Source organism: Hippopotamus amphibius, chromosome 8, assembly GCF_030028045.1.
Source record: "Hippopotamus amphibius kiboko isolate mHipAmp2 chromosome 8, mHipAmp2.hap2, whole genome shotgun sequence".
Classification (NCBI taxonomy): domain Eukaryota; kingdom Metazoa; phylum Chordata; class Mammalia; order Artiodactyla; family Hippopotamidae; genus Hippopotamus; species Hippopotamus amphibius.
This window is the reverse complement of record NC_080193.1, coordinates 108235095-108261750: the sequence shown is the minus strand read 5'-3', so window position 1 is coordinate 108261750 and position 26656 is coordinate 108235095. Positions and strand designations below refer to the sequence as shown.

General features: G+C 33.9%; 1 protein-coding gene across 1 annotated transcript in view; it reads right to left on the bottom strand.

The window, feature by feature from the left end:
• Window positions 1-26656, bottom strand: part of DNAH7 (dynein axonemal heavy chain 7) — a 244682-nt gene that overhangs the window by 33552 nt on the left and 184474 nt on the right. The window contains exons 49-54 of the mRNA XM_057746773.1: window positions 20215-20405; window positions 16427-16560; window positions 15365-15700; window positions 9742-9868; window positions 8604-8798; window positions 7048-7140 (exon numbers count right to left, since the gene is read on the bottom strand). Of these exons, the coding sequence (XP_057602756.1) occupies window positions 7048-7140; window positions 8604-8798; window positions 9742-9868; window positions 15365-15700; window positions 16427-16560; window positions 20215-20405 (1076 nt within the window). The remainder of the gene's footprint in view (window positions 1-7047; window positions 7141-8603; window positions 8799-9741; window positions 9869-15364; window positions 15701-16426; window positions 16561-20214; window positions 20406-26656) is intronic.

The following is a 26656-nucleotide window of genomic DNA, read 5'->3' as shown; positions in this document are numbered from 1 at the left end:
TTCTTTTTTCTTTTTTGGCCGTGTTGGGTCTTCGTTGCTGCACACAGGCTCTTTCTCTCTAGTTGCCGTGAGTGGGGGCTACTCTTGGTTGTGGTGTGTGGGCTTCAGTAGTTGTGGCTCACGGGCTGCAGAGCACAGGCTCAGTAGTTGTGGCTTTAGTTGCTCTGTGGCATGTGGGATCTTCCCAGACCGGGGCTCAAACCTGTGTCCTCTGCATTGGCAGGTGGATTCTCAACCACTGCGCCACCAGGGAAGTCCCTATAGTTGTCTTTTAGATAGAAAGAAACTATACATTATTTAAATAATAAAAGGTGGGTAGTTCATGACACCAGAATTCAAAGGCCTTTTTCTTCCTTTTAGTGAGTATTCAACATATCCTGGATGAGGAATATAAAAAACCTTAATTCTTTACTTAAGTTTTAAGTAAAACTTGACTATGTTCCAAAGTCCACAACTCAAAAGTAGAAATTCTGGTGTGATTTATACAAACTTAAACCACCAAGAAAGACTGATATAGCTGAAAAAAGAAAGAAAAGGAAAAGCACTGTGAAAGAGAAGCCATACTCCCGAGAAACAGGCAAAACTATGTCCTGTAAACTTTCTGATAACATGCCCGTGCATTTTCTGGGAGCCTATTTGAGAAAGAGCAGAACTTTGGGGCTTGGGGGTCCCTTTTAGGCACTGATGTAGGAGTAGACTTGTAGAAAGCAGTATGGCTGATGTACAGCTCAGGTATATCATTCCTTCTTTCTGATGAAGGGTCTATACCAGGTGTGAGCTAAGCAAGTAATAAATGTAGGTTTAATAAACCAGTAGCCCTGTATCTAGCTTAACAAATTATGTAGACATATCCCAGGAAGAGAAGTAATAGAGTGACAAGAACACAAAAATTTTTTTGAAAGCTTCGCTCTGACTGGGCACCTGCTTATATCCAAGGATAGAATTGTGTGTACACACCACACTCCAAACCAGGATGGTAATTCCACCATTCAGCAACTTTTCTGAACTTAAAGTGAATTGCAGGAGCAATCTGCAGATACCAAGAATCTCAAAAGAACCCAGAGATAAACCCACGCACATATGGGCACCTTATCTTTGACAAAGGAGGCAAGAATATACAATGGAAAAAAGACAGCCTCTTCAATAAGTGGTGCTGGGAAAATTGGACAGCTACGTGGAAAAGAATGAAATTAGAACACTTCCTAACATGATACACAAAAATAAACTCAAAATGGATTAAAGATCTAAATGTAAGGCCAGACACTATGAAACTCATAGAGGAAAACACAGGCAGAACACCCTATGACATACATCAAAGCAAGATCCTTTTTGATCCACCTTCTAGAATAATGGTAATAAAAATAAAAATAAACAAATGGGACTTAATGAAACCTAAAAGCTTTTGCACAGCAAAGGAAACCATAAACAAGACAAGAAGACAACCCTCAGAATGGGAGAAAATTTTTACCAACGAAGCAATTGACAAAGGATTAATCTCCAAAATATACAAGTGGCTCATGCAGCTCAATATCAAAACAAAAAACAGAAAACACAATCCAAAAATGGGCAGAAGACCTAAATAGATATTTCTCCAGAGAAGACATACAGATGGCTAACAAACACATGAAAAGATGCTCAACATCACTAATCATTAGAGAAATGCATATCAAAGTCACAATGAGGTATCACCTCACACCGATCAGAATGGCCATCATCAAAAAATCTAGAAACAATGAATGCTAGAGAGGGTGTGAAGAAAAGGGAACCCTCCTGCACTGTTGATGGGAATGTAAATTGGTACAGCTACTATGGAAAACAGTATGAAGGTTTCTCAAAAACTAAAAATAGAATTACCATATGACCCAGCAATCCCACTACTGGGCATATATGCTGAGAAAACCATAATTCAAAAACACCCATGTACCACAATGTTCATTGCAGCACTATTTACAATAGCCAGGACATGGAAGCAACCTAAATGCCCATCAACAGATGAATGGATAAAGAAGATGTGGCACATATATACTATGGAATATTACTCAGCCATAAAAAGGAATGAAATTGAGTTACTTGTATTGAAGCGGATGGACGTAAAGTCTGTCATACAGAGTGAAGTAAGCCAGGAAGAGAAAAACAAATACTGTATGCTAACGCATATATATAGAATCTAAAAAAATGATACTGATGAACCCTGTGGCAGGGCAAGAATAAAGATGCAGATGTAGAGAATGGACTTGAGGACATTGGTTGTTGGGGGGAGGGGAAGCTGGGACAAAGTGAGAGAGTAGCATTAACATATATACACTACCAAATGTAAAATGGATAGCTCGTGGGAAGATGCTGCATAACACAGGGATATCAACTCAATGATTGGTGATGACCTAAAGAGGTGGGATAGGGAGGCTCAAGAGGGAGGGGATATGGGGATATATGTATAAATGCAGCTGATTCACTTTGTTGTACAGCAGAAACTGGCACAACAATGTAAAGCAATTATACTCCAATAAAGATCTGAAAAAAAAAATCTCAAAAACATGATCTTCTCTAAAGAAAGTTACAAATATTTCCAAATTTTAATAGTGCATTCTCCAGAAAATCAATTCATACAAGGTTTGTAAGTAAAACTCATTGACATGTCACAATACTTTAAAAACTATCAATCCAGGTATGGATGTGTGGAGGGGCGGTGGGGAGAGGTAAGGAGAGAAAGAGAGAGACTGACCAAGGGTGTGAGGGTCGGGAGCTGAGAAACAGTGAAGGAATATCTGTACTTAATTTTTTTAATCCCTCCACAACAGATTCATTCAAATATGAAAAGGTATAAATAGCTAAGACATGGAACCAATCTAAATGTCCATCAACAAATGAATGGGTAAAGAATGGATACATACAATGGAATACTACTCAGCCATAAAAAGGAATTAAATAATGCCATTTGCAGCACCATGGACGGACCCAGAGATTATCATAATAAGTGAAATAAGCCAGAAAGAGAAAGACAAATACCATATGATATCACTTATATGTGGAATCTAAAATATGATACAAATAAACTTATTTACAAAACAGAAACAGACTGACAGATATACAAAACAATCTTACGGTTACCAAAGGGGAAAGGTGGTGGGAGAAGGACAAATTAGGAGTTTGGGATTAGCAGATACACACTACTATATATAAAATAGATAGACAACAAAGTCCTACTGTAAAGCACAGGGAACAACATCCTGTAATAAATCATAATGGAACAGAATCTGAAAAAGAATATGTATATATATGTAAGTATAACCAAATCACTTTGCTGTACACCAGAAATTAACACAATATCGTAATCAACTGTATGTTAATAAAAATAAAAAAATTAAAAACTATGGAAAGGCATAGAAGAGTAATAACAAATGTATAAGTGCCAACGTTGGCATGGATCTACCTAACAAGATGACTCATCTATTGCTCCTGCACAATAAATACCCACTGAACGAATGAATAAATTAGTATGTTCTCTTTTGTGAAGGTGGGATTCTAATTACAGAAATTCTAAACAATAATTACAGAATAATAAATTCACCTATACATCGTTTCATTTCTTGATAAGTTATTTCATGTTTCAGATATTTTAAATGGGCACAGATATCAAGCTTATGGCAGGAAACTAAAAATATCCTAACTGCCTATGTCAGGCCTTGTCCTTGCCCTTTTCACTATTATTCTTTTCCTATGGCTGTCTTTTCCCACTAGACTGAATCAACAACGACGACATTTAACAAAACAAAATGGTTTCTTAATAACCTCTTTCATCTCAAGGTTAACTTCTTCACTAAAGTATAATTTTACAAACAAAATGAAAGTGCATGGCTTTTAAGTGCATGGTTTCACTTCTAAGAAGTCTGAGTTCTGAGTGGCCCCTCTTCTGTGAGTAGTTCAGGCTGGGGTGGTCCATTGCGCTCACACAAACAGGGCTGGTGGGAAGTGACTCCTTTGTTAGTGGCGGAGGACCCAGTCAGGGGTGCTCACCTGAGGGTGCGCACAGACAAATTTCATTGTTTCATTTTTAATGTTAAAACTGAGTAAGACCTGCTTGCTCCCAAGACTGCACAGTAACTCCTGAGGTAAACGAAGCTGTGCAAGCTATTCAGCTTGGAAGGCGATGGAATTGAGTTTGCTTCTACAATCTGATTATGCCGGCATCAGGGCTGTAAAATGAAATCTGTCAGTAACAAAAATTACAGACTAATTTAGGCACCCATCTTCCCAAAGACAGAAAAGAAGTTTGTGGTCTCCTATGTATGTTTTTCTGTCTTTTGCAAGTTACTATAGGATTTATCTGAGATTGGAGAAACATATTAACTTACATTTGACAAGTTTCTTATTGAAAGCTGATTAATTTGCTTTTTGCTTATAGTCCAGAAGGAGAGAACTGTGGCCAGAAGCTCTTCATTTTGCAAATGGGCTCAAAACATTCTACACCTCAGTATTTATCCATTTGGTACACTTGTCAATAAAACACTATAAACTATTAAATTCTATGCAAAGTGCAAACCCATCACTTTCTCTTATTTGTGATTCATTTGAGTGTCTTTTACATTTTTCCAAACTAGAGCATTAGAGAACCTGGCATTCGTGGCTTCTTACCATGAGATGGAGCTGGTTTTAAAGGGAGAGCGGTGGAAAGGAGACAGAAAAAATTATGCTGACAAATACACACCATAAACGGAGATCAAACAATTGCTGATTTTCCTAGTGGAGATATCTATCTCACGACTTAGAGATTGCAAAGAAATAAAATCTATGTAGAACTAGCCCAATTATTAGCCTCATATAGCACTGATCCTTTCCCTGGCATGCTAATATATTTTTTCTTTGGAAAATCATTCTTCTAAAAGCAAAAGAGTCATATATTATTTTTAAATACATAGATTCCAAAGTCAACGCTTTACCACTAGAAATTAAAGTACCTGGTAACAGCAAGATTAAAGGGTTTGAAGTTGCTAGTAATACAAGAAAGAGCATACTAATAACTATTTCTATATTAAGGATTATGGGTGTGATAGAATAGATAATGGTAACTAGTTAATCACTTAGGATAAATTGAATTATGCTGTAGTAGCAAACAATTTCCAGATCTCAGTGGTTTAACACAACAGAAGCTTATTTCTTGTCCCAGCAAAAGAAAACTCTAGAAGAGATATGGAAACATATAAGAAAAAGTTATAAGACCAAGGTGCTGAAGTATTGTGCAGAGTAGGTAAGAGAAGTATGAAACCTTAAGTTTAACCCCCATTGATTTAAAAACAAACAAAAAGATACAAATAAAAATCCCTCAGCTGGAATATCTAATTCCCCAGCTCCCTTAAATACACTTTAAAAAGACAGTGACTGTGGAAAGTAATATTTGATCTATTTGGCAGCTCAATGTATTTTCAGGTTAAAATGTCAAATTTTTAAAAACATACTGGGGAAAAGATACTTATAGATGAAACTGCTGCAATTAGTTTAGTGAATCACTTTTAATTCAACAATATAAAACATGAACAGAAACTTCTTTGTCAAATATAGAGGGGAGACGGTCCATGGTACACCCAGAGTCATTTAGGAGAACAGTCTTTAGCTTAGACAACAAAGTAAAAACCTTTGAAAATTTTAATAAAAGGTTTTAAAGGAAGAAGCTATATTAGTCAAGAGTTTGAAGCATTTCACATTCTTCCATAGTTAATATTTGAAGTGAAAACTTCTGAGGCTTAACGCTAGAGTTCCAGTGAAAATTCACTTTTAAAAGGGCCACCGAGGGGGAGGATGTTTCGTCAGTTTAAAAATGATCCTCAACAACGGGAGCTACTTCCAGCATCTAAGAGCTGGGCACCATCATGATGTTCAGGGGCCATCGGCACCTTATGTGCCCCTTCTTCCATAAATAAATATAAAAAGTTGTATTTTACAACTATGTTGGTATAATTACAAATATAAAACAGACTGATTTATTTTCTCATTTCAATAGAAATTACAACATTTTCATGAACCCCTGAGAGTATTGTGGGCCTTAGGCCCTGTGCCTAACAGATACTTTGGCCCTGGCTAAGCCCACACTGCAAAGTCAAACAAGAATGACATGTGTTCATCAAACAGACCATGGCTTACAGAGGAAAGAATGCCTCTGCCCTATATTATCACTGATGCATAGGAAAGCTTTTTCAAAAAAATATATTGCTTTCACCACCTAAGTTTTGCTTTTTCAGTTGTTGTTAGAATGGAAGTATTGTATTATATTCCTTAGCAACTCAAATTGTGAATACAGTCAATTTTAAAATAATTATATATACTTTTACTCAAATAGTAACGGGGGAAATTAGAATATTTTTTGAATTTTTTTTCCCAACACTCCTCATGTCTACATTTTCTCAGCGTATGTGGACATCTCTGTGGATGTGGGTCTTTACCCTTAAGTGAATAGTTTGTTTTTTTTCAATAGAGTTTAATAATACAAATGAGGATGTCAATGAGTACTGTAATTTGTTGATATGACAGGTCAGCTCATTCATTGGTTATATACTTTATTATTTAAAGAAGTGAAAATTCACAGTATTGACATTTTCCTTTGTAGTGAGCAATGATGAGTGTCTTAAAAACAATATTCTACTAGCTTTCCAAAAGCCAACAAAGAACCAGGTACAGGATAGCATTTGAGGAGCCAGAAAGTCTAGTAAATCAGCTTCACATAAACCACACTGACTAATTTCATTGAGACAGTAAGAATAAAAATGAGATTACTGCAGGTAAAGGAAGTAGACTGTGAGGAATGGGGAAGCATATGATAAAAGGAAGAATCATAACATAAATAAAACTGTAAAATATAATCTGATGAGTTTCTACTTTAGTGTGGTTTTAATAAATATACACTTTTTGAAAAATGGCTGCATTAGAAGGAAGTAGGGTTATTTCCCCCAGGCTTCTTTTTATCTCCCATGATTACATAAGGAAACATGTGTTTGGCTGGACTGTGGAGACAGGAGGGACTAGACCCACTGAGCTGCTTTCAAAGACCATATTTACCTTGTCTGGCCTCAAGCAACGAATGATAAGCATCCTTTGAAACTCACTCGTTTTATCTTCCCAATTGTCAGGAAAAACCTCATGATGTGGCTCCTAAAATGACAGTGAATATAATTCAATGTTATTTGGAAGACTATTTAAAAGAAAAAACAGTATTTTGACTTACAAATCAAGTTTTAAAGAAAACATATAATGACTAAATAAAATCAAGAATGCGAATGTAAATTTTATTAGGTTGGGGCAAATTTATGAAATAAGAAATAAAAACAAAATTGAAAATGCCACTAAAAAAGCAAATCTAAGACATGAATTAAGCAGGTTAATGTCAATCTGAATATTAATCAATACCACAAAACGATTCCTGTTATTAAAAAAAAAATGTGCATTAGGAGATTTTCCCCATTATTTCTCCAAAGGCATTTAAAAAACTTACCAACTACTCTCATTATCTATTTATTTAAAAACATTTATTGCAAAAGAAAAATGTGTTATTTCTTATTTTGAAAATTTTTGGTATGTTTTTTAGAAAAGGATATTTGAGAATGTGCATATCAAAGAAGCCAAAAGGGTGCTTTTAAAAATATGCAAGAAGAGAGGGTATCAAGATCCCAGGAGGAGGGGTAAACACGGAAAAAAAGGCCTTGCACCTTTGAAATGATTGGGAAGGCTATGTGGTATCTCAGATGAGAAATCTTCATGCTTCATCAATGGGAAATTTCTATCTAAATTAGAATCAACTACACACAAAAACATATTTGCCTTTGAGAAATGTATTTTTTGTTATTAACAAGGAGAGATCCAAAAGAGATCTGGCCCCAAATATTTAAATTCACGTGTAGACACAATCTCACTATCATGTATCATACAACAAACAGGTCATTGAAGAAAAAGTGTTCTCCACACATCTGGCTCTTTTCCTCTCCATGTTCCTCCCCTCTGTCCCCCACAACAGAGCTATTGCAGAAAGTCAAGAAAGTAGAAACAATAGAAAAAATTAACTGGAAATCAGCAAAATATTAGCTCTTGTGCTAAAGAAAAAGTGAGGGAAGGCAACAATTTCTATGTATTTGTGAAGGGAAACTGAGTATCATGGTATATGTTAGCTATAATAGTCTCCACTTAGCAAGATAGGGTCTCATGAAAAGTATTTGAGAACTATTAGTTTTTCCCTCTTCTCAAATGACAAAAATATTAGTGTCCTGTATTCAGAAAATCTAAACAATATCTCTTTTATAAAATTTTAACTCATCTGCTATTATGATGGCCAAAGTACAAGTTGATAATAAATAAAAACCTGGCATGGAAATTCAAAAAGAGTACTTTTAAGGACCATGCAGGTTTTTTGCCTCTCTACACATTTCAAGGAATTTGAATAGAAGGGCAAACACAACCACCAATTTAGAAGGTGGGGATAGTTTAATCGAAACATTGATTTTAATATATGACCAGTTTAAAGCTTACTTAAATCTTGTTTTAATTCAAAGATAAGAATAAATTATTTGACCTTATTTTCTCATTTAAAAACTTTGAAATAATCAAGAGGGTTAAAAACATACCAAGCTATCATATACTTTCTTCCATCCATCCTTTAGGTGCATAAACTCCCTACGAATGGTTTTGAAGGCAGGCAAGTCATCTAGTCGACATATTTCGTCCCAAGATTTTTGAGGGAGCCATGTACAAGGGTTGGCGTGAGGATTATCCAGTCCAATGCCACCAGTCAGCAGAAATCTCCACTCTGCTTTATTAATCTTTGGAAAACAAAGTAGCGTGAAGAGTCAGAAATGAGTTCATCATATACATAGTAAACTTACAACCATATTAAAAGAATTGACTGATTTGCAAGTTTCAGGTATGGTTCCTATAAAACTCTACAGTTACTGATATAGCTCAGTATTTATTCATAAGAAACCAATCCATCCATTATAACCAGTTTTCAAAATAGTTCCATTCTAGATAGCTATTTTTGATGATTTTCCTCCAGAATTACTGATCTAAACATAGAAATCTGAATTTATTCTTTTTGAATATATGCTTTCTCAAATGATTGTTTAGAGTTTTATCAGCTCTAACATTGTGAGAAGACAGAAAGTCATCAATCTGCTATGTTTTCAATTATTTTCCATAAAATATAATGCGATACTGCTATGAAATTTTTGCAAGAAATGCAAAAATAAAGCTTCTACTCCTTCAGAATTCAACTAACACATTGCCATATGAAATCAATAAATCTTAAACACATAATGTAAAATAGTGAATTTATGTGCCTCTCTTTCAGTCTTAAAGTGCTTCCTATATTTTAAATAGATTTGAAACATAGCAAAAATTAATGAGTGGTATTGTTATTCCAATGGTTAGATTTGATGAACTTGCGAAAGTTTTTAAAAACATTACCATTTATACTATTACTTGGGGTACATATGTCGATATATTTAGTAAATTTATATGCATACTTATATGAGATTCTGATAGAAACTATTTTAAATTAAAACATACAAAAATTTAAATAGTAATAGTTGTATAATGAACTCTGCTTAATTTATTTTTCACCTCTGTGAAATTCAGTCTAGTTGTGATGTCTTGCCTTAACTATAATAAACCATTTACAATCCTTATATATATATATTCCCAAATTCCCATAAATTAATGAATTCACATTAATATTTTTTTCTTACAAATGAAAACAGTACTGACCAAACGTTCATGTATCATCAGATTTACAGTTAGACAAAAGGAAAAGAGTAGTTTATCCTTTTCAAAGAGGGAGCGGCAGATGTTAACATAAAGGGAGTAAGTGAAGTGATCCTTGAGAATTTGAAGCCTAAGGGTCAACAGAAAGAAAAGTAAGTGAATAAAAATGCATTATCTTTTCAAAAAAATATATTCCTGGGGAAACCTATTATAAACCATTTAGATGTGTGCTCTTCTAATAAGCTTTCTGGTCAATTACTCCCAAAACAAATCAAGGATCCTCATTAACTGGGGGCACCAATTTGAGAGCTACACAATGTAGAAATACTTCAGGAGAACTGCATTTTTACCATTGACTGATTTTTTAAAAAACTTAATCTTCCTTTGGGAAAAAAGTCAATGCATGGTATATTCATTTATTACATTTAACAGTTTTTGGACTATTTCTAACTATAAAACATTTCTTGGGGTAAAACTGGACTTCCTTATTCCATAAACACTTCCAAATGTTATGTCATATATTATACATTAACTGAACAGACTAAAGTTAATAGCTCCTTTATTACATTTAAAATTAAGTTTAGTAGAGTGCTACTCTACTCATAAATCCATAAAAGCCAGAGAAATCACAAAACTTGATAAACTACACTTGTATTTACCACACAGACAAGACACATAAATATGAATAATCACAATATTTGCAACTAACAACTTCCTAGTGAGTGCTAACATGTATGATCTGTATTCATAATAATTCTTAACATGAATATAGCACTTTAAGCATTTGCACTAATTATCTCATGAGGGATAAACTACCGAGACAAAAATTTTTTAAATATTTTTATTACATAGGTTATAATAGTTATAGTAAAAATAAACAGCTGAAGACTGTAGTAAGCTAATGATTTACATAGATTAATGACCTGAACTATCGAAGCAGATAAATTATCTAAAAGAAAAATTAGCATAGTTTGATCATGATTAAACAAAATTACATTGGTGTTTCTTAATGTGTCTGCAAAAAAAAAATCTAGCAGTACGAGCACTTCTTGGTTATTTCCAGACTGATATCCTAAGATGTAGATCATCCTAGCTCTAGTTTTTTCCTTACCTCTCTATTTCTTTAACTATTTTATCCCCTACCAACACTCCCATAGAAAGAATTACAACAAATTGACATATTTTATTTCTAACTGAGAACTCTGAAAAAGGTTTGGTAGAGACGGCCTTGAAACTAGCTGCTGTTGAATTCTTTGAAAATTTAAATAATCATACAATTTCTGTCCCCATTTTTATGCCAGCAGATGGTCTTTTCACACTTGGCATTTAATTTCTCTCATCTGTAACAGCCATTTAATATAGGCTGACTCAAATTTGGTCTCTCTAGTATAAAATAATTTCTGCACTTTAAGACAAATTTCCTCTTGTAGATAGGCAGATCAAAAGGAAAATTATAAGGGTCAATCATACCAGAAATTCAAGTTTGGTTTTATTAGTGATAAAAATGCCAATTAAAATATATTTTAATAATCTGCTACAGTATAAAGGAGGATAAAAATTATTTTCAATGCTGATGTGTGACACAGTGTTGTAAGATATTCATGCTTCTCTGATGGAACTGTAACTTTGAATAACTTTACAGAAAAGGAATTTATATCAGGAGTCTGAAAGAAATGAACACCTTTATCCTAATTTTGGAATTTAGCCAAAGGAAATAATCAATGCTGTGGACATTTATATTCATTGCAGCGCTATTTATGATACAAAAGCTGGAGACTACTTGCAAGTCTCACAAGTAGAAAATTATGAAGAAAATTATGGTGCATTCATTAAAACATATATCGAACAGCTACTAAAAATTATATTTCAGAAGAGTATTTAATAACATGGGAAAATTATCTTGACAGAAGTAGAAGGAAAAGAAAAAACTGTGTGCGCGCACAGGCTTGTGTGATCTTACATGTATTTTTGAGAGAGAGAGATTGATTTGAGTTTGGTTCCTGTAACAAAGCTATATTCTAGTTAGATTTTTGCTTCTGTATTTATTTTTTTGCTATAGTTATTTATTTAGCTATAATACATTCTGATGCATTAAAAATTTTATAAAGGGCTTCCTAGGTGGCGCAGTGGTTAAGAATCCGCCTGACAATGCAGAGGTCACGGGTTCGATCCCAGCTCCAGGAAGATCCCACATGCCGCGGAGCAACTAAGCCCGTGTGCCAAAAAAAAAAAAAAAAAAAAAAAAAAAAATTTTATAAAAAACAGATGATCCCAATTATTATGGCTATTTCATAGTATATATCAACACCATAGTAGTTATAACATGTATTTTGTTATAATGTTTGGTATTATTAAATAATAATCATTATGAACAACAACTATCAGAAGACAAATGAAAATGAAATATTTTTATCTCTGAGTAAAAGGAAATTAGAGATAATTTTAGACCAATATTAGGATTCTCAAACAATTGTCTGGTATGAATAGTCACGTGCTTTCTATGTCTTTGTTATAGCTATAATCCAGTTGCTGCCCAGAGACCACGGGTTATCTGATGTTTTTTGTTTTTTTCTCCAGCTTTATTGAGGTATGATTGACAAATAAAAATTGTACATATTTAACAGGTTATCTGATGTTTATCAATCACTGACAAATAAAAAAATGATTTCTATGAGAACTCTAAGTTCTGAATGAGAGCTAGCTTCTTACTTTTTACCTAAAAAAAAAAAAAGAAGATTAAACAAGACAACTAGGAGAGTCTCCCTTTCTGTAGCCACTGTGGAACTGTATTTGGCAATATTTATTAAAATGAAACACATGCATACCCCATGATCATCAATTCCATTCCTGGATATATACCTACCAGACGTGCACATACAAAAAGCCACATACAAGAGCGTACAAGACAGCAAAAATTCATATCCCCAAACTGGAAGCTACACAAATGTCTTCAACAGCAGAGCGAATGAATAATTTTGGTATAGTGAAGGGACGAATAAAAATAAGAGGTTTAACTTCTTTATACTGAAAATGTTAAGAGATTTCCCTCTCCTTTTTCTTAGAGCATTTACTTTTAAAATTTAAAATGATAAGTACTTTCTCTTCTCTTGAAATGTGTATAAATTCTTAGGAAAACTAGGTAGTCTTTTTGTCAACTTTATGACCCAGGAATGTCCTTCTCAAAGACCTGAGAACCATTTTCATGGCTCCTAGCTGCAAAACTACCTCCTGTCATAAAGATAAGACATTCGTTTTTCCTCTGGATGAAGCCAGTTTGCTAACTCAGTCGGTAAAGTTAGGAGAAGATTTCTGTCTTTGCAGTCTCTTAGTGAATTGCTGGTAGATGTGGATCACATTCTGGTTTAATAATTATTCTATAATAAACTGTTTTCTTTCTCTACTACTTTATGGAGAAAATTTCTAGATTGGGAGATTTGCTTTTACACTTGCCCAACAATAACAAGCACACGGAATACTATTTAACAATGAAAGTGAATAAACCACTCCTCCACACTGTGCAAAACCATATAAATTTCACAATGTTAAGTGCAAGATGTCAGACAAAAAAGAGCGTAGACCATGAGATTCCATTTATGTGACGTTCTAAAACAGGCAACATTCATCTCTAGTGGTGAAAGTCAGAACAGTGATTACCTTGGGGGATGGGGCTATAGTGACTAGAAGGGGACACAGAGTGGTTTCTGGGTAGTTGATAATGTTCTATGCCATGACCTGGCTGCTAGTTACACAGGTGTGCTCACTTATGAAAATTTATTAAGCAAATACTTCTGATTTCTGCATGTTTCTGTAAGAATATTAATAACTTCAATCAAAGTTTTCAAATGCATTTTTTTCTATTTACTCTTTGGTCCCAGAATTATATTTTTAAGATCACTTTTGCCATAAACATGATTTTCATTGTTTCTAAATTAAAGGATTTTGACTAAAAATAAAAAGTCACATTTGGTTTTTGGGTTTTCATTCAAATCTTACATCTGGGTAAAATAATTTTATTTTCTATAAATCGTAAGGGGCTATATCATAGTTATGAAGAAGCAGGTGTTATGTTTGTGGCTGAGTCCTAATCTGATATAATGAGATAATAAAGGAACAAATTACTGTTAAAGCATAAAATTGTCCTACTTTTTAAATCTTGTACACAAAATATGTCTTTAAAAGACAAAGCAAAGAAAGTTTCTTTTCTAGACTCTAGTACATACCTTGATTTTAAGCTAATTAAAATAGCATTCTGATGATCTTGTTTTAACCAAGGTAGAAATTAAGAACTGCAGTGAAAAGCAGAGCATCATTTACTGTGTCACTCCAGTGACTGGCTCTGTGATAAGTTCTAAGTTCTAGGAATATTAAAAAAAAATCCTTGCTTCAGGGAACTCAGAATCTAGTGTGAAAACCAGACATGCTTGTTCAAGTAAATAATGCAAATGGCTGGGAACTTTTCTAAGAAAGGTCACTTAAAGTTTGTTTTCTGTATTCAGTAATCCTTGCTAATCTTGAAAATGTCAGAAGAATACTGGAAGAAATAGAGAAATCAACTAAACATTTTCAAATATCTTAATATAAAAAGAAACTTTAAAGTCTACCATCATGCATTCCTTCCCTAAAGACACCCTCCTCCTCCCTTTCTTCTCTTTCTCCTGGACAGACATTTGAAAAAATGCTTGTTAAGCCAAGTGTCAGTCTTACAGCTTCATTAGTTCCATATACAGGCTTGTAAAAGAATCAATGAGATGAACCAAAAATCGCTCAGTCTGAGAACATTTAAAATTTAGCAAACTCTACCATGATAAATGAAAGAATTCAATTTAGATTCCAGGAGATGAGCATTTTGGGTTTCTAGAAGATAATTCTTAACTGGGAGTGATAAGTAGTAAGTTGAGTTTCTTTTGTGGGTATGAACAGTCAGGAAACTGAAGTATCTTGCTTTGTATTGATTGATAAAGTTATAAAGGGCAAAAGTCACAATTATTTTCTTTGAGAAGCAATTTCATTGTTGGACTCTATTAAAAACAGGTTTTAATACCAACTAAAATTTCTCTCACTGACAACAAATAAAATGAAATTTTATTCTCTTGTAGACTTACTATTAAGTAGGTCTTAACTCCATTACTCACTGCAATAGCCAACAGTAGAATAAGGTATTTTATATAAATAAGAATAACACAATCACAACAGATTATTTTTCAAAAACCCTGTTATCTGACAAATTTTATAAATGTATATATCAAAAGGTAAATTTGTAACTTTTGAAATGTAAGCTTACAGAGGGTAAGAGTCATATTTTTTAGGGGTACTGCCTCCTCTTTTCTATGCCTCCAATCATAAATACCTTTTGCAGATGATAAACAGAGGTAAATGCTTCCTTGTTTTACAATTACATTATAATCCCATTATCTATTTAAACAAAGTCCTGGCAGACTGAATTTGGTCATATCTGTTCAATTTATAACCCTCAGATTTATTTCTGGTACAATTATTAATCAAGTTCATTCTAGTTATGTGGCTGTAAGGTGCACACCACTCTGAAACAACAATGACGGCCACCCATTACTATTTATTTTTCATGCATTAGCTAGTATTAGTATTTACTAGTATTGCTTTTACATACCTTTTTGACAAAATTTCTGATTTCTCTGAATTTTCAATAGACAGGATGAAAAGGTTAATAAACCAGGTCAGTGAGTACTGGTACATGGGCTCGATGTTAGCTAAATCAGCAATAGAAAAAAACAGGATGGTGGAATGAATGGCAATAGGTCGATAGCCCATGCGGGTGGTATCAATCTTTTTCTCTGTCTCTTCGGCTACTTCCTGCTTTTCAGAAATCTCATTAGCCAAAGCCTTGGAGGAAGATAATATCTTAATGGCAGTTTCATCTTCTAATATATTGCCTTCCGAAGATGAAAGAACTTCTAAAATCTTGTCTTCTATTTCTTTTAACTGCCTGGAATAAAACAATTTTCTCAGAAGAAGAAATCATCATTAAAAATCACTTCACGTATATGTTCTTTTATAAGAAACAGAGCTTGTAACCTAAAGAAATGCATCACGTCGTGACAAATATCCGTAACATTGATGCTGTACAATTAATTTCTTATCTTGCAAAATGTCAAAAAGACAGGCCTTTCTGCTCCACTTCTCTTTCTAATGATCATTTATGTGGTAACTAGAGAGAGATAAGGTAAGCCCATCTACTCTGCCGTCGGGAATCTCAGCCCCCAATGAACAGAAAGTATCACTCCATTTATTTTCTGAAATTTTTCATGACTTATAGAGCATTACCCTTTTTACCTATGATATAGATATTACAAGCAGAAAGTGGAATGCAACATATTCAGACTGTGCTCCAGTGAAAACAGGTAACCTCAGTTACATAATGAATACTAAAACTTCTGTGCTAAAACTTGGTTGAATAGTTGAAAATATATTGCCTTGACTTGTGGCAGGCCTTTGAATTCTTCCAGTGCCTAAGAACTTGTATGTAAAAATATACTCTGCAATGCAATTTTCCAAATTAACATAGAGACTCTATAATACTTCATATTTTCCATTTAAGTCTTCCCATTCCATGCACCTAGTAAACCTAACAAAGTAATTAAATATACTTTAATTGATTCTAAGCAATCTTGAAACAAGTAAGAATAATTCTGTGTTTTATAACATTTAAAACCTTTTGTTTTCCGCTCCTTGTAATATCAAGGCTTGCTTTTCTTCTTCAAGGTCTGGCCTCTCTCGTGCCACCACAATTCCCAAAAGCTGATCCTGCATTCCCTCAGAAGTGATCATGAAGTTTAATAGTGTCACCTATAAATGAAAGAGCACACAACAAAGGCATCGGTGTTTCTGTTGAGAAAGCCTCAACAGAGAAAGCTTCTGCTTATACACTTCAAATTCTGATCTTAAAATTGACTCTATTTACCATGGTAGTATGTGTGAAAAGTGGAATTTGTAGAGACTGAGATTAAGGGTATAGGCAAACTGGATTGTTGGATTAAAAACCCACTGAAGTTTCTCATGGTCATAAATGTTATACTTCAGAGGGTTTTGTTTGGTGATCAATTTATTCTTATTTCAAAATGGTCCAATTTCTGACAACCCTTTAATCCCCAAATCAATTAGAATCAGGCTGGAGGCCATCCTAGTCCACTGGCTGGACTAGCTGATTTATGTTTTAAGGATTCCAGTGGTGTCAAAAAACAAAGGAGATCTTACAATGAGATGAGAGAAAAAACACTTACTTGTCATAAGCATATAAGGTATTCACAATATGATAATCATATTACATATTATAATGATGTATACTATAATATAATTATATTACAATATAGCATATTATATTATATTATAATATCATATTGAAATATGATTCTGAGCCACTATTATGAACTAAGGAATATACAGTTCAACAGTGTCCATCAAGATGCAGTCTGCTAACCCTGCTTCATCCTTGTATCTAATGACTTTTACAGGCAGGTCTCACGCTGTTGCCTACATCTTAAAATCCCCCTCTCCTGAGTCTTTCCCATAAGTGGGAAAGTAATCATGCTTAGGTCTCCCTTTTTAAAAAGCAAAAAACAAATCATCCACACAATCCCTTTCAGCTATTGAACGATCTCTCTTTGTGCCTTCATAGCTATGTAACTGAAAATGTTATGTCTCAGCCTCATTTCATTCCTCAGCCCTCTACAATCTGCTCTTATTCCTGCCTCCACATACCCATCAATACACACAGCAATAAACTACAGAAATTTTCTGGCTCTGTTCACCAATGAATCCATAAGCCAATAAACACTTGACCTTGGCTTAATTTGACCTCCCCTGCTCCCCTGCTTTTCTAAGGATCTATTTTGCAGTCTGCCTGTCCTCACGTCTTGGATTAAGGTCTGCACCTATGTCTTGAGCATCACTTCCCACTCCTCCCTTTCACTGTAGCTATGCTGAACTGATGGTGAAATCTCAGACACACAGACTATGAAACATCTGCATGTGCTTCAGCCCTGACTGTGGAGTGGGAGAATTTGTGTTTCCCTACCTTCCCTTGCTAAGAGAATATTTCCTCTACAGGAAGAGAGTAATTTTGTTTTCGTGAGAAATTTCCCACCTGTGATCAGGAAGTGTAAAACAGTTCCTTGCTATACCCTTGTGAAGGCAACGCCCTCCTCCATCCAAACCCAGGCACCTTCTCCACAGTGCTGCCCTTGAGTTAAAACCTTCTGCCTGGCTTGCCCCATGGCGGGCCTTGGATGCCACTAAGTATAGATTACATAGGAATAATCATAGATTTATATGTAATAATAAGCAACAATTCTTGAAATTGAGCAATTAAAAATGATTAAATGTTGTTATGCAATTCTCTACTGCTTTGGCATTTATTCATGGAAAAATTACCATTAATGTTTATAAGAGATTTTTCCTGTTGGCATGAGAAACCAAGTACACGGGTTACACCTGCTTTAATCTCCAAACCATGTCACAGTGCTTAGGGAAACGTATGTTTTACAACTTTTACCTCAGACACGAGGAGGTATTCATTCATATTCCATTAATGTTAGATATTTTGAGATCAAGATGTTGCAAATCTAGCCATTTGCTCACAAACATTTAAAATCATACAAATAAGCTTTCACAATTTTATTTTCATTTAGATTCAAAAGAATCATAGCAGCACAATATCATCCCTTGGGTACTTTTGAAAGCAAAAGGTACATAAAAGATCGTAAAAACAAGATCAAGGAGAAGTATTTTAATTTGTAAAGGAAAGCAAGTAACTGCCTCACTGTTTTCTAATCCCTGTTTAATCAATCCTGGCAATTAAAAATAATGAAGCAATAAAACACTCTAGGGATCTCAAGGATTTCAGTAATGAATCATAAAATAGTTTCCTCTCCAGAGTAGTTTATGACTTCTACTATAACTAGTTATTAGTGTACATAAATCAGTATTTACACTATTTGTGATATTTTCATAAATTTTACTGAAAAGTAAAAAAAAAGATTTTCCATGTGATTTATTTATAAATGTTTTTGGTAATGCAGCTTGGGGATTTTATTTTCTTTTAATGCGTCATTCTTTTTCACTTATATTTAAAAGTTAAATAATACTTCTAATAGTTAATACTCATACAACACTATTGCTGGGCCGTGTTGTAAGCAATTTACATAGATTATTTAGTCTTCACATCACTCTATGAGATAAACACTTATTATTCCCATTTTATAGACTAGGGAACTGAGGCACAGAGAGGTTAAATAACATGGCCAAAGTCACACAACTGGCAGGTGATAGAGCTGGGATTTGAACCAAGGGAGTCTGGCTCCAGAATCCACGCTTTTTACTACTAGCAGATACTGCCTCTCCTAATAGGTAAATACATAACACAATTTTAGGTGTTTAGACAACATGTTTATTTTAATTAATTAAAAACAGTGGCTAAGAATTTTCATATTTTAGCATTGTGTTTTTAAAATTAAGCTCAAGGGTCACCCTACCTTCCCCTAGTCTTTCTGACTTTCCTGAAGGTCCAGTCTAAAGTGTGTCCCCAACTCTGAGTTCCTCTGAGTCTTCCTAGTCATAAACATTGTCACTTGACATACACATTATTTACAGTGTAAGCCTCCTGAGAGCAGGGACCGTGTGTATTCACCTTGGAGGGCATGAATTATATCATCTTAGTGCTTCTTCTGGCTCTACAGAGAGATGTCTATGTTAATTTAAACATTTCTAATAAAGGACAGCATTTGAACTCTCTGGATAAATCTTGCCTCTATATGTTTCTTTCAAAATCTGAATATTTCTTAACGTCCTCTCCTTCTAGCTTCTATAAATGAAAACTATCCTTCCTTCCCTTATTCGCCCATTCTACAAACATTCGTCAAACATTTATCAAGTGCTAACCAGGGCTAAGAACTGTGAATAAAAAATGGAATAACTTCCAGAAGCTCAGGTACAGATCAACGTCTCAAGTCATTTTAGTCATTGACTATAACTTTAAACTAACTTTACTTGTTAAAGAAAGTTTTAATATTTTAAAAGAACAAGTGATCAAAAACAGTTCCTTTAAGTAATTATATAAAATCAGATAGCAGCAACCTTATTCTGAGAAAGAAGAATGGAGTTCTGTTCCTGAATTCCCATGCTAAGAATTAGCATATTATCTTTTATTACAAAGAAAGAATGTGCATATATGTTATCTATTTTTAACAATGAAAATCTAAGAATAATATCAATTCCAGAAATTAGATTCTCATGGTCTTTTTTCACTGCATACTGAAGTCTCCTTTGTTACTTACATGCACACACAAAAGCAACATTTGGAAATTATTATAGCAATTTCAGGAAATGCCAAACAAGGACAAAACCCATTTTACTTAGGAAGACCTGTTTTTCTTATGGCTCAGGAGGAAAATACAGCCATTAATTGTAAAATCTGGTAAAGAAACATTTAATTTAGATACTGGCCTTTACTGAAGTTTCAGGAAGATAGTGAGGATTTCTCAGCTTGGTAGTCATATAGAAGCGGAAGTCTGGTGAATATTCAATGGTAGAGTCCCCAAGTCGGATACATGTACTCCCACCCTGCTTAAAGGTCTGTTTTAGTAAAAGAGGTTCCAGGATCGGATCTAGCTCTTCTCCAACATTTTCTAGCAAGACTGGAATAAAATCAGAAAAAGATTTCATGTTATTTTAAATATTGACTATAAACCTTCAGCCCTCCAAATTCTTCCAGGCTTCCAAATTGCTGCTATTTCTAGTTACCCATATAACTATCTTTGACTTCTGCATATAAAGAAATGATGCCGTACCATCATTAAAAAGTCCACAAATAATAAATGCTGGAGAGAGTGTGGAGAAAAGGGAACCCTCTTACACTGTTGGTGGGAATGTAAATTGGTGCAGCCACTATGGAAAACAGTATGGAGTTTCCTTAAAAAACTAAAAATAGAGTTGCCATATGATCCTGCAATCCCACTCTTGGGCATATATCTGGAGAAAACTTTAATTCAAAAACATACATGCATCCCAATGTTCATTGCAGCACTATTTACAATAGCCAAGGCATGGAAACAACCTAAATGTCCATCAACAGATGAATGGATAAAGATATGGTACATATATACAATGGAGTACAACTCAGCCATAAAAAATGAAATGCCATTTGCAGCAACATGGATGGACCTAGAGATCATCATACTAAGTGAAGTCAGAAAGACAAATAGCATATGATATCATTTATATATGGAATCTAAAATATGACACAAATGAACTTGTCTACAAAACAGAAACAGACCCACAGACATAGAGAACAAACTTGTGATTTCCAATAGGGAGGGGATTAGGGGAGGAGTGGATTGGGAGTTTGGGATTAGTAAATGCAAACTATTATACAGAATGCAAACTATTATATAGAATGGATAAACAACAAGGTCCTATTGTATAGGACAGGGAACTATAGTCAATATCTTGTGATAAGTCATAATGGAAAAGAATATGAAAAAGAATGTGTGTATATCTGAATCACTTATGTACAGTAGAAATTAACACTGTAAATCAAACTTCAACAAATTTAAAAAATATACAAGTAAAATGGGTAGTTGCCAAAAAAAATTTAAAAAGAAATGATGCCATCAAATAAATAGATGTATATGGAAAGGGATTCATTGGTGGGGCTATCTGGTCAACCTGCCTGCTTCCATACTCTTAGAGTCCTACTCTGGAGTCCCCCCACTCCACTCCAGGATTCACTATGTGCCCAAGTATGATGGCAGTGAGGTATAAGACACCAGAGAAAAAACATTTCTAGTTGTGACTTTTAAACAGTTACTACATTTTTAATTATAAAAGTAACTCACACTTATTGAAGAACATGTGGAAAATATAGAGAAAAAATAAAGAAATGTTAAATTAATTAAACAAGGAGCATTAGACTGAGATGGCTCTGAGGCATGGTAGCTTACATAAGTAAGCCAAAATTTAAGCCTGTAAATGCCTCAAGGTTATGAAATCCAAACTCAAAGGATGACTAATCGCAAACAGCCAAATAGGATTTAAACTATAGTCAATCAAAGAGTTTCCTTTCTTTGCTTCCTTACTTTCTCTATACAGTTTAAGTCTTTCCCCAGCTCCTATTGGAGGAGCGCTCCTTATCACTTCTGGTTTGGCACTGCCTGATTTAAACAGATTTTTGCTCAAATAAAGTCCAAAATTTTTGATATGCCTCACTTTATCTTTCGACAGAAGAAACTGGAAAACAACCTCTAGTTATATTTTTCTTAATCTTTCTCTCCCTCCCCCAATTTATTTTACACAATTGACTCATAGCATATATAACCTGATAGAAAAATGACATAAAACTGTATATGAATTTAAATATTTTTCTTTTCGGTTTTTTTTATTTATCTTTTTCTTCACACAGTTGAGACTAAACAATATATCTAATTTCACATCCTAATTATTTTGCTTGACATTATAGCATAAATATTTCCCCATGTTACTAAAAAAACAATAAACATGCATAATAGTCTATAATATTAATGTTCTGTTATTTTTAACCAATACTTCATTACTAGATATTTGGATTGTTTCCTATTCTCGAGATTATAGGTAGTGCTGTACACAAAAACTTTGTGTTATACAATATTTTCTTATAATAGCATTCTAGAAAGGGAATCTCGGATCAAAGATCAGTGACATTGCTAAGGTACTTTATATATTTGCCAAATTGAAGTCTTACATTTTGGTGTTTGGGGTGCTGCCATAGCCAAACTCAAATCACGGCACTTTGTAAGAGTCCTTCAAGGGACAGGATGTGCACTCTTGATAGGAAAGCAGCCGCTCAGGGCATTGGGATGATAGGTATTTGGATCTCAGTTGCAGTGCTCCTTCCCACAGGTCACTCCTAGCTAAATAAATTCCTTAAACTGTCTTGTCAATTTCCTTCACTACTGGGACTTTAACAAAAACAGGTATGTCAGATGATTTTTAAATTCATTATAATTTTCTGCTTGAATAAAATGATTATTTTTCATGGGTAAATTATACAAGTGCATCATAGTATATTAAATACATTAACCTATTATTTAGATTGTTCCCATTTTTCTGACTGTTACTACTGCAGTCAACATCTTTTTGAATAAACCTCTGTGTTCACCTCTGATTACTTGGCCAGGCCTCAGTCCTAGAAGTGCAATTAATGGTCAACAGTTACGAACATTTTAAAGCTTATTTATATTGCCAAATTACTTTCCTGAAAGGCTGTAGAGATTTCACAGTTGCAATAGGCACTCACTCTTCTGTATTAAACCTGTTTTTATATAATATCACTGTACTTACAAACACTAGACATCATGCTGGCATTTTATTTTTTCATCATCCTTGCAACTTTTAAAAAGCATCAAATATTATTACCCCAGTTTTACAAGTGAGGAAACTGAAGCAAGCTGACTGTAGCAAAAATTTCAGTTAAATCATCTAGTGAATGACAAAGCAGAACTAAGCAGTCTTGCTTCTTACACAGCTCTGTTAACCACTATGTGATACTGCTGGCATTAAATACTATATTCATGACTTATACAACTTAATAGGTAAAAAATATTGTTAAAATTTAGGGCTTGATGCTTTAGGTGCTCTTTGGCTAATTATACTTTTTCTTCTAGAAACTGTGTGCTAAAATATTTGCCCATTTTCCTATCGTGGGGCATATTTTCACCATTAGGTTCAACTGCAAGTGATTAAAAAACCCCAAATAATAGTGACATGAACAAGAAGGAATTTATATCTCTTGTAAAGGGGAGCCTGAGGTAATCTGCCCAGGATTGGAAGGACTGTGTCTAAACTGTAAGAGATCCAAGTTCCTGCCATCTTGCTGCTTCACCATTTTTGGCATACGGCTTTATCTTTTTGGCCAAAATAGTCTTTCAAAGAACATGCACATTGAAGCCATCAGGGGGAAAAAAAAGAAGAAGAAACAGAAAAGGAAGAAGTATCTTTTAAGGATATTTTCTGGGAATCACAAATGGCACTTCCACTTACATCTTGATGCTCAGACCACAGTCACATGACCATATACAACTAAGACAGAAGTTAGGAAATTTATTTCTTTACTCTGAATGCAATGTGCCCAAGTAAGCACAGGGGGCGCTAATAGCAAGGAGGTGAGAATGGTTATTAGGAAACAACGGGCACCAACTGTCAAAATGTGCTAGTTTTTAAACTTTATTTGTACTTTTAAATATTGTTGCAGCAATTATCTCCCCCAGTTTTCTGCTTGTTTTTAAAATGTGTTTATATTTCTTTTTATAATTCAACTTTTTGTTGCAGAAATTTTCACCTCTTTCAGAGGTAAAATAGTATACTCTTGCCTATTCAGCCAATCTTGTTTCATCTATTGCTCATCTCACCCTGGATTATTTACAAACAAATCCCAGACATCATAAAACTTCATCTGCAAATATCTAAGTATCTCTGAAAGTTAAAGACTCATTAAAAAATTAATACATTTAAAAAATTATCAGTAATTCACAATTTCATTAAATATCAAGTCAGGGAATATGTTTACCCATTGTCTTAAAATACTGATTAGTGTTGGATTGCTTAAATTGTTATACAAATAAATTCCATAAATTGTGATTGATATTCTCTCAAGTTTCTTTTATATAATATTTCTTGGCTTAAATTATGAATTTGTAGAGTCAAATCTATTATTCTTTTCCTTTTTAATCTTTTTCCATTGTGTATTTTCTTACAAAGCTCTTTCCCATCAAAGACAACTTAGTTATTCCCCTATGTTTTCTTCTAGCATTTATGTTTTCTCTTTTTTTTTCTTTCATAGTTAACTCTTTAATTCATCTGGAGCACATTTGATGTGAGACTATGACTTGATATGTTTTTCCACAAAACTAATTTTTCCAGCACCATGTGCTGAATGACCTATCATTTTGCATTGTTTTATAATGTTTACCTTCTAATGCATTAAAGGCTTATATATATTAGAGTTTATTCCAGAACTTATTTCGGTTAATTCCAAATTTACTCTTCTTCTGAATTTTTATTGCCTCTGTACTTTCTTCTAGGTTAACTTTAGAAATAATAAGTATCATTTCTAAAATGTTTATTTCTGAAAGTGTTGATGTTTTCACATTTAGTTTTCCTATCAGTGAAAAAATGTCTTCCTCAGGTCTTTTTTGTGTGTGTGTGAAATTTTGTCTTTTTTTTTCTATGCATTGTTAAAATCATTCTAAGTTTTTGTTTCAGATAGCTTTTCAGTTAATTCTTTTTGGTTTTCCAGATGAAATATATTGTCTATGAATAGGATAATAGTGTTTCCTCTTTCCAAATATTACAGCACCCTCATTGAAAAGAACTTTCCTAATAATGTTAAACAATAATAGTGATAATAATAATAAATTATTGTTTAATAGTGATAATAGATATCAACTTCTCATTTTTATTTTTACGTGATCAGACTTTTAAAATCTATTAATTTCCTAGAGAGTTATGGAGAGTTTATGATATACTATAACATTTAAGTTTTGCTTAATTACTTCAACTTTTATTAACAATTTTTGCATAAAATCTAATATTTAAATTATTCTTTACTAAAAAATACTATGATGTTATACAATTGCATCCCTTATTCTCCCTAAATTGTTTCTTAGTTTCACAAGGAATTAAGAATGTCTACATTAATATGTATAAATGTCTTTTTTCAAAGCTAAAATATACATTATAAAACTTAAGTATTACAGACTTGATTCTTTTCCCCAAAAGTGAAAATTTATTCCCTCACCAGTAGAATAAAGTCTTAATCCTGTTAGGGAAGATTTCTATAGCACCCAGATTTTAAAGTAATATGTTCTCAGCATTGGATATTTACTGTATTATAAGCCTCACTGGAAAAGCAAAAGTATTCTAAGCTTGAAAACAGAAAAAAAAAAAACCAAAACAAAAGAAAAACCAAAATCCATATGTACCTGAATTACCCAGAATGCTATCCTTAATTTATTGACCCTAACTTTTGATTTCTTTAACTTTTAATTAAATCAAAGTATGTTTCATGTTAAAATACAGGAGAAAATTTATGAGAAAGGCTTCTCTTCTATTTCTATCATCAAAATTAACAATATGCTGGTTTATGTATAAACCTCCTTTCTCATTCCCAAAAGCCAGCGCATCACAGTATTTGCAAAGCTTGCGGGAAACCAAGACTGGGAATCCAAACACACGGCTGCTAATATCTTTGAGTAAGGCACATGATCTCATTCAAAACAGCTGTCCTTAGCAACAGACAAAAAGAAGTATTCTTTTCATATTTCTTTTGCATTTAGGACATTAACCGCTATCAGGTTTTCTTTTTTTTTTTTTTTTTTATAAATTTATTTTATTTATTTATTGGCTGTGTTGGGTCTTCGTTGCTACACACGGGCTTTCTCTAGTTGCTGAGAGCGCAGGCTCCTCATTGTAGTGGCTTCTTTTGTTGTGGAGCACGGGCTCTAGGCGCATGGGCTTCAATAGTTGTGGCACATGGGCTCAATAGTTGTGGCTCACGGGCTCTAGAGCACAGGCTCAATAGTTGTGGCACATGGGCTTAGTTGCTCCGTGGCATGTGGAATCTTCCCAGAGCAGGGCTCGAACCTGTGTCCCCTGCATTGGCAGGTGGATTCTTTTTTTTTTTTTTTTTTTTTTTTATTTTATAATGCTTATTTTTTTTTTTTATTATTTTATTTTATTTTTTTTGGGGGTACACCAGGTTCAATCAACTGTTTTTATACACATATCCCCATATTCCCTCCCTTCCTTGACGCCTCCCCCTCGATTCCCCCCCACCCTCCCTGCCCCAGTCCTCTAAGGCATCTTCCATCCTCGAGTTGGACTCCCTTTGTTATACAACAACTTCCCACTGACT